General features: G+C 42.2%; 1 protein-coding gene across 1 annotated transcript; it reads left to right on the forward strand.

Moving 5' to 3' along the window:
- Positions 1-4,566: 4,566 nt before the first annotated feature.
- LOC119791591 (zinc finger BED domain-containing protein 5-like) lies at positions 4,567-5,883 on the forward strand. Its single transcript, XM_038297775.1, has one exon. The coding sequence runs from the start codon at positions 4,567-4,569 to the stop codon at positions 5,881-5,883; it is 1,317 nt and encodes a 438-aa protein (XP_038153703.1).
- The last annotated feature ends 4,049 nt before the right edge of the window (positions 5,884-9,932 follow it).

The raw sequence follows: 9,932 nt of genomic DNA on the forward strand, positions 1-9,932 counted from the left end.
CAAATTTCAATGGTGAAGTCCTCTCGGAATCTTAAATAATTTTTGCTGATTGCAGATTTGTCAGGTAGGTCCCATTGATTTTGCTTGTAAAGCGGGGAGAATGGCTCTAGGCTTACCGCACCGTGATGTCACTGCCGGAAGATGTCAGGAGAGAGGTGTTACTTTATTTGGGCAAAAATGGCTGGTCCTGGACTCAGTGATCGCAACAAAAAATATTGTTTTTAATCTTTTACTGACTAATGCGAAATTAATTGAATCGCCACAAAGGCATTAGTTTTAGGTTTAAATAATGACCCACTGGTTATTCCTTGCTGACCGGACTTTTCCTTTAAGAAGAGGTAAACCAGAAAGTGACATGTCTAATGAGCAAGGAAAGGTCATTCCACATCTAAGGAGCAGCAAAGCAAAAGCACAATATCTACTTAGCTTGCATTTCAATATTCTCGGTACGCTCAAGTAAACAAAAAACAGTATTCAGGGCATCTCTACAAACAGCAGTCACGGATTCTTTACATTTAAAAATTGGAGTACATTGAAATTAGAGTATAGATGAAAAAAAATTGACAATTTAAACAACTTCAAGCCCTGCAGAATCATTTCAGTCACTCATTCAGGCATGTGGCATCAAGGACCTAATCCATACAATAAAATGGGGCTACAAGCATGCTTGGTGTGAGGGATTGCCTTCCAGTAAGTGAGTCAATGCAATCAGCAGTTTTTCCTTAGAAAACTTTGAACTAATAAGACTGTATGATCTGATTGAATTGTTTCTATGAAGTGCCTTGAGATGACATATTTTGTGAATTGTTGCTATATAAATAAACTGAATGCTTGAAAAGAACTTACAGTATTGCTGCATTTTATGACAAAATATGCCCTTTTTGCTTCTTGAGGGCTGGACAAAGTGCTGTGTTAGTCCGATCTAGTGTGTGCGACTTAAGTTTTACACATACAGTATAGTTTCCAACACCCTGTAAAGTTATTTACAGGTGCTGGTCATAAAATTAGAATATCATGAAAAAGTAGATTGATTTCAGTAATTCCATTTAAAAAGTGAAACTTGTATATTATATTCATACATTACATACAAACTCATATATTTCAGATGTTTATTTTGTTTAATTTTGATGATTACAAATGACAACAAATGAAAATCTCAAATTCATCATATCAGAAAATTAGAATATTACCGAAGACCAATAAAAACAAAGGATTTATAGAAATGTTGGCCAACTGAAAAGTATGAACATGAAAAGTATGAGCATGTACAGCACTCAGTATTTAGTTGGGCCTCCTTTGGCCTGTATTACTGCAGCAATGCGGCGTGGCATGGAGTCGATCAGTCTGTGGCACTGCTCAGGTGTTATGATAGCCCAGGTTGCTCTAATAGTGGCTTTTAGCTCTTCTGAATTGTTGGGTCTGGTGTATTGCATCTTCTTCTTCACAATACCCCATAGATTTTCTATGGGGTTAAGGTCAGGAGAGTTTGCTGGCCAATTAAGAACAGGGATACCATGGTCCTTCAACCAGGTACTGGTAGCTTTGGCACTGTGTGCAGGTGCCAAGTCCTGTTGGAAAATGAAATCTGCATCTCCAAAAAGTTGGTCAGCTGCAGGAAGCATGAAGTGCTCTAAAACTTCCTGGTATGTGGCTGCGTTGACCCTGGACCTCAGAAAACACAATGGACCAACACCAGCAGATGACATGGCACCCCAAACCATCACTGACTGTGGAAACTTTACACTGGACTTCAAGCAACGTGGATGAAGTGCCTCTCTTCTTTTCCTCCAGACTCTGGGACCTTGATTTCCAAAGGAAATGGAAAATTTACTTTCATCAGAGAACATGACTTTGGACCACTCACCAGCAGTCCAGTCCTGTTTCTCTTTAGCCCAGGCAAGACGCTTCTGACGCTGTCTGTGGTTCAAGAGTGGCTTGACACAAGGAATGCGACAGCAGAAACCCATGTCTTTCATACGTCTGTGTGTGGTGGTTCTTGAAGCACTCACTCCAGCTGCAGTCCACTCTTTGTGAATCTCCCCCACATTTTTGAAGGGGTTTTGTTTCACAATCCTCTCCAGGGTGCGGTTATCTCTCTTGCTTGTATACTTTTTTCGACCACATCTTTTCCTTCCCTTCGCCTCTCTATTAATGTGCTTGGACACTGAGCTCTGTGAACAGCCAGCCTCTTTAGCGATGACCTTTTGTGTCTTGCCCTCCTTGTGCAAGGTGTCGATGGTCGTCTTTTGGACAACTGTCAAGTCAGCAGTCTTCCCCATGATTGTGTAGCCCAGTGGTTCTCAACCGGTGGGGCGCGCCCCCCCCGGGGGGGCCCCGACACTCTCCCGGGGGGGCGCGAGTAGGCTACAGGATGGGAGTGGAAAAAAACTGGAAAAAAAAAATTTACACTTTTTTTTTATCTTTTTTTTTTTATCTTTTTTTTTTAACTTTTTATTTCATAAAAAGTTAAAGTTTTGTATATACATAACTCCTGAATAAAAATTAAAATGTGTTTGGACTGATTAAAAAAAAAAAGTTTTGAACAAATTTGATTGTTTTGTCGATAGTGAGCGCAAATGCGGTGATAAGCGGGTGGTTGATCATGGCGCCGAGACAGGGCGCCGTAGCAAGAGCTCTCCTGTGTGCTGGCTGTTTTATGTTTGTTTTTGTCTTTGATGTATTTACCACTTTAAATTATGGCCGTGAGACACTTCTGAGGATCCGTGAGGAAGTTTGTGGTCTGTCTTTTGCCAATACTGGACTGAGGTGTGCTGATTTCGATGCGTGCCCCACTCGAGGTAAACAAGGCCAGGAGTCGGGCCGCGGAAGTCGGGAGCAGAGCGAAAGGACTGGGCGGAGGTATCGCCACATACGCCGTACAGCTGAGCCCCTGAGTGGGGACGCTACAGGCTTCCAGCGGCGTGCTGGATTCTTCTTTCCAGCCGCCGGGCTTCTCTGTCCATCGCTCGGACAGGGTGAAGGAGCGTACCGGAAAATCGAAGGGTGGAGGTGAGTGTTTTTTAATTAACGAACTTTGGTGCACTGATTGTGTCATCGTGAACAAAACTTGCAACGTCAACTTGGAATGTCTTATTTTGAAATGCCGCCCCTTTTTTCTCCCATGGGAGTTTTCGGTGATGTTCCTGTGTGGAGTTTACACTCATCCTCGGGCGGACATTTCTGTTGCCTTGAGTGAACTAAGCGACATTGTATACAAATTATTTTTTGTCAAAATATCCCGCGACTTTTACTGGTGTTTTTGGAGACTTTTGTGGTGTTTGGAGACTCGAAAGCACGAATCACTCTGCAGTTAGGCATACTGTGCTCAACGAGCAGCGGGTGCTGCCATGAGCCCCTCTCCCGTCCAAAGGCACTCACAGGCGGTCAGTCTCTCAGTAACCTCGCGCAGCAGTCCCAGCCTGCAGCAGAAAGGAGACACACACCCCTCTGTGTCCAGGCTGCAAATGAATCGCGCATGCGCATGGTCGCCGCCGTTCCCGCCTTGACTTACAGAGCGGGGTGTAAATGTTCACTCACTCTCACAAAAATAAATCACTGCATTTAAATTGACTCACGACATAGCTCTCCATTCACTCTAGTCTAGTCTCTTGCCAAGTTCGCTTGTGCCAGCTCTCGCTAGTCTGTTATCAATCTCGATTTACATAGGCCTTTACTACACAAACCCCAACAGTCTTTTTAAAGACTAAACCCAGAAACATTCTTTAAGATTAGATCATATCTCAGCCCTAGCCAGTAATTTTGTTAAACTGCTAGGCAGTAGTTACTTAGCTAACTACCCAAACGATACACACACACACACACACACACACACACACACACACACACACACACACACACACACACACACACACACACACACACACACACACACGAGGACTACAATCGTTAAGAATTAAAATAAAATCTGAATTGTCTGCAAAATAATTATTTTGTTTGGTTTTAATGAAAGATTGTGCCTAAGTCCTGACTGATTAGCCCCTGATACGTCTCTCAACATACACCACACATAGTTACATATTGCCATAGTTTAAACTTTATTGAAAACAAATTAAAATGGAGAAATTTCTTGTGAGGACCAACAAGCCAACCAACGCACCACCAGCTGCAAAAAAGCTTCGCAAGTACGATGAAGCATACCTGCAGTTTGGGTTTACAGTCACGGCTGAACTGAGACCTCAGTGTGTCGTATGTGCCGAGGTGCTGGCAAATGACAGTATGAAGCCCTGCAAATTAAAAAGACACCTCGAAACAAAGCATGCTGGCATTAAAAATAAACCGGTCGAATATTTTAAAAGAAAGCTTGATGGCCTCCATCAGCAACAGGCAACCATTTCAGTGCACAGCACTGTGTCTAAACAGTGTTTGGAGGCATCATATGTAGTGGCCAAAAGGATCGGTAAACTGGGTAAACCGCATACAATCGCAGAGACTCTCATTTTGCCGGCAGCGCAAGACATGTGCAGAATAATGATAGGCGATAGTGCAGCAGCCAAACTCGGTGCAGTACCACTGTCCAATGACACAGTCGCTAGGAGAATTGTAGACATGTCCAACGATATCAGAGAGCAACTGATAGAGTTTGTAAAAAAGAGTCCTTACTACGCGCTGCAGCTGGACGAATCCACTGATGTTGCTGGGCAGGCACAGCTCCTCACCTATGTCAGGTATCTGCGGGACAAGGTGATTGAGGAGGATGTCCTGTTTTGCCGGCCTCTTCAGTCACACACTACAGGAGAAGCCATTTTCAATGTCCTTGACATTTTTATCCGCGAAAATGGTTTGGCTTGGGACCGATGCGTTGGCCTATGCACGGATGGTGCGCAGGCAATGACGGGGCATGAGCGTGGCCTAGCTGCTCGCGTTCAGCAAGTAGCTCCACTTGTGAAATGGACACACTGCATGGTCCATCGCGAAGCACTAGCTGCTAAAAAAATGCCGGTTCTCTTTGACTCTGTGCTGAACCAATCCGTCAAAATAATAAATCTCATAAAATCACGGCCGCTAAACTCTCGCTTGTTTGGGGTCCTCTGCCAGGAGATGGGGTCAGGGCACGAACAGCTGCTTCTGCACACTGAAGTTCGCTGGCTCTCCAGGGGGCGGGTGTTACAGCGGTTGTATGAGCTGCGAGAGGAGGTGAAGTGGTTTTTGACAGAAATTAAATCAGATCTGGCGAAGCATCTGGATGACACTATGTGGCTTGCGTCTCTGTCCTATTTGGTCGATATATTTGACCGCTTGAATGGCCTCAACCTGTCTTTGCAAGGCCGCGAAACTCATATTTTGCTCCTTGCAGACAAAGTGCAGGCCTTCACACAAAAACTAGACCTCTGGCATGGCCGCATCAGTCGAGGGAACTGTGACATGTTCCCCTGCCTTACAGACTTTATAACTGATGCAGGCGCGTCACACGATTTCTCCTCCCTATTTCAATCAGCGTCTGAGCACCTGTCAGCAATGAGAAAACAATTTGCGACGTACTTTAAAGAGGATTATCGCTCTTTTGCATGGGTTCGAGATCCGTTTGTGTGCACAGCAAACGAGCTATCAATTGATTTGCAGGAACAGCTTATTGAGCTGAAGAGTGACAGTAGACTGAAGGAACTCTTTAGCTCCTGTCCTCTTTCGTCATTCTGGGCAGCATTGATGCAGGAATACCCGGAACTCTGTGACGTCGCCTTGAAGATTCTCCTTCCTTTCGCGTCGACATATTTGTGTGAGGCAGGATTCTCAAAAATGACTGCACTCAAAACAAAACACCGCAATCGTGCACAAATCGAGGATGATTTGAGGCTATGCTTATCAAACATTGAGCCAAGAATTGAGGATCTTTGCAAGGCAAAGCAGGCTCAGGTCTCACATTAACATCACCTAATTATATAGCAATAGCCTAGTATTGATAATAGGCCAACTGATGATAATAATAATAACAACAACAATAAAGCATGTAACCTCATAATTATATAGCAATAGCCTTGTAATAATGATAGGCATATACTACTCATAATAATAATAATAATAATAATAATAATAACAATAATAATGCCTGCAAGCTCACATTAGAAGTCTGGTGCTACTGCCAATTATAACAATAGCCTAGAAATGATAATAGGCCTACCTACCGCTACTGATGATGGTAATAATAATAATGTGGGCCTAAAAATAATAGCCTAGGGCTATCTATCTATCTATCTATCTATCTATCTATCTATCTATCTATCTATCTATCTATCTATCTATCTATCTATCTATCTATCTATCTATCTATCTATCTATCTATCTATCTATGCAAGGTAGAGCGGGGCGGGGCGGGGGGATGGGGGATCTGGGCGGGGGGCACTGGGGCCCCAACTGCAATGAACCAGCTTTGGGGGGGCCCAGCTTGCAAAAGGTTGAGAACCCCTGGTGTAGCCTATAGAACTAGACTGAAAGACCATTTAAAGGCTTTTGCAGGTGGTTTGAGTTAATTAGCTGATTAGAGTGTGGCACCCGGGGCCATCAATTTTGAACCTTTTCACAATATTCTAATTTTCTGATATGATGAATTTGAGATTTTCATTTGTTGTCATTTGTAATCATCAAAATTAAACAAAATAAACATCTGAAATATATGAGTTTGTATGTAATGTATGAATATAATATACAAGTTTCACTTTTTAAATGGAATTACTGAAATCAATCCACTTTTTCATGATATTCTAATTTTATGACCAGCACCTGTATGTTCAGACACATATGTTTTGGAAATCGGGGTACACCGTGGACAAAACATATGAAAGAGTGGTTTGGATAGAAGAGTCTGTTTCAGACAGAACAATTAGAATATATAAATACAGTGTAGGACAAATGCTGTTCATTACAGCAAAAATCCTTTTTCTTTGAGCAAAAATGCTTTACATGAAATGAAAGGAAGAAATACAGTGGAAACTGTCAAATAATAAAGAAGTAAGTAATCTCCATGTTTTGATCTTAATACTGTGAGAGCTTTGATGTAAGTTCACTATGAATCAGACATGTGCGTCACAAACACTTGTTGAATTTGCATTTTAGAGAAGAGGAGACCACAGAAGAAAAAAAACAATGAGCCACAGGGCTCTACCAACTTTTTAAAATCCAGCTGCTCTCACGCTTCCTCTCTCAATGGTTGTTTCTCCTTTCAGGTCAGGCTGATCAGTGTCTTAGTTTATGTCCAGATAAAGACATTTCCATTAGTTTAAAGAGATTACTGTTAATGAGGCTGTCCTATTTAATCTACCATAATTTGTACCCACTGACAGCTTAATACGTTAAAAAAAGAATCAAACCTACAAATATATTTAATCTATCTGACAAACTGTTATTTTTCAAATATAAGCATTCAGCAATGAGGGCTGAAGATCCTGGATTAATCCCAGTCTGGTCTTCCAAAATGGAATGTGTAGAAAGGTCCTGGCTATTACTGTTAGTACTGAGTCAAGTTCTGTTTATGCTGAAGGTTTCTTTTAAAGGAGGCTTTTGTCAACAATGGGTGGTTGCTTGAGGACCCAGATGCAGAGACAAGTGAAGCAGAGATGAGTTATTATTTGAAGAACACAGGTAACAGAGGCAGCGATCCAGAAATCCAACTTAAAATGTCAAACAAACCGAAAACCAAGGAGACATCAGGGGAAAACCGAGCCTGAGGAGCCAGGGAGAAGACAACTACAGCAATGACAAGGAACCAGCACTGAGTGACTGTAGAGGAGGAGTATTTAAGGAGAACAGAACAAAGGACTAATAAGCTGTATAATGAGCAGGTGTGGGTGGAACTGGCAGAAGGAATCCAAAGGGAAAGAAAACAAGCACAAGGGGGAAACAGAGAGTAACTAAATAATGCTTGAACATAAGATAACAGAAGATAACAGAAAACAGAAAACTCAGAGTCACAACAAATGGGAAGAACCATAACAGCTTTTCCTTTCCCCTGTTGCTACATGCATGGTATGTATGACGGACTGCTGCACAGTAAATGACACGTTGGCTCGATCCGATTACCTCAAATTGATAAGACAATTAGGCCACAGCGGATGTGCAACCACGGTCCCCAATAATAATAGGTGCTATCTGAATAGTGCTGGTAGTTAGGAAGGTGCTTGGACCAGGAAACAGTATCCTTCGTAGTGTCAATGCAAATAGCATAGCTACCTCCTGACCTCCCTTGCTGCTGCTGGGAACCATACAGCTCCCCACGAACTTTTGCATGACAGGCAGAATAGGTACAGACCCACCTCAAGAAGTCTCAAAAACATATTTCTTGACATGTACTGCATGTGACATGCACATGTTCTTACCTTCTTATTATGTTGGTTTTCTAATGGAGAGCTCTAGCTGCTACATTTGTGTAACTTTTAGTTTTTGTTGTTCTTTCTGGAAGAATCCTAATTTGTCCAGTGCCATACATGTGAGTGTCTTCGCTTAATGACATCCGTAAGTCCAAAGGTTGTCTGGATTCAGCACAGAGGACCAGAGCGTCTTTACTACCCTAAATAGTATTCGTACTGTTGACCTGGCAAGAAGTGAACAAAATCATGGGCGGGCTCCTTTATGCTCAGAGAACTGTTCATCCACAGCCTGATCTTCCTCAAATTCAGAAAAGGATAAAGAATCTGTCCAAGGTTCTACCAAAGTGGAAAAACTGCTTTCAATAATACTACTGGACACTATGATTATCTTGTCATGTCACCAATGCTCCGGCCGTTTTCTAATGTTATACGAGACATGGTAGGCCAATATGTGTTTGCTTATTTGGAGAACATTATTGTTTAATCCAAAGACTTAAAATCACATTAGCAACATGTCACATTGATCCTGCTCAGGTTACTTCAGAATCAGCTATACGTAAAGGCATAAACATTTATTTCTCGGCTTTATTATCTCCCCAAACCACATTAAATTGCATCCTGCCAAGCGTCTCCACTGACTCCACTGACTGCAAGCAGCTACAAAGATTTCTATGATTCACCAATTTCTACAGATATTTATCTGGAACTGCAGACAGGTGGCCGCTCCATTACATGCTCTTACGGCATCTAAGACTGGCAGGTTGTGTGAAGGTGTTGGATTAATTGAACAAGTTATTCTACTTTAATCATATTATACTTAAACATTCATATTTACACATTTGCATATTCCTGTTTACTTGTATTACACAGAGTGTTGAAATGTTTTATTTGCTGTGTTACTAAGCTTGTTATTAGTGTGTGCAGGAAGACCAGTCGGGGTCAAGGAGAACGGAGAACTGCACACACTAGCACCGGATAAGGAGTGGAGGCTCTCCTTATCTTATGATATTGTATGATGTTATGCAGAACTTCTGGTTCCGACTGGTTTCACCCCCTCCTCCCTTTTAGCAGTCGGAACCACATTTGTAGTCAGGGAGTTCCTTAATAAAAGCTGGGAGAGAGCGGAAACTGTTTCAGAGTGGGTTGGAATTTGCAAATGAATGCAGTTTCTGACCCCCTCTCCTTGCAAGTAAATTATACTAAACTCTCTGTGTCTTTCTTTTGTGCAGGTTGAATAAGGTGTTTGGTGTTTAAACCTAACATTAATTGGTCCTTCGAGCCGGATTGCAAGATACCCGACGACCCCCAGCAGGTGAGTGAGATCCAGATAAGCCTGCGGCCGCAGCAAATAGACCCTTTACGGGACTGGTCTCTCCCTAACAAGCTGGGGTCCGACGGTTGAAGCATTTCGAGGATGCAGAGAATTGTGAGTAGTTTTTCTTTTAATAAGGAGTGAGTGAATTATTAGCAAAAAAAATATATAAAAATATAAAAATAAAAACATTTATAAAAAAAAAAAAAAAAAAAAAGATAGAAGTGAAGGACGGCGAAGTCCTCTCAGCGTGGGGTAACGAGATTCCCCTTTTGTACTACAACCCTGACAATTCTAGACTC

The sequence above is a fragment of the Cyprinodon tularosa genome, unplaced genomic scaffold, assembly GCF_016077235.1.
Source record: "Cyprinodon tularosa strain WSP-4 unplaced genomic scaffold, ASM1607723v1 ctg397, whole genome shotgun sequence".
Classification (NCBI taxonomy): domain Eukaryota; kingdom Metazoa; phylum Chordata; class Actinopteri; order Cyprinodontiformes; family Cyprinodontidae; genus Cyprinodon; species Cyprinodon tularosa.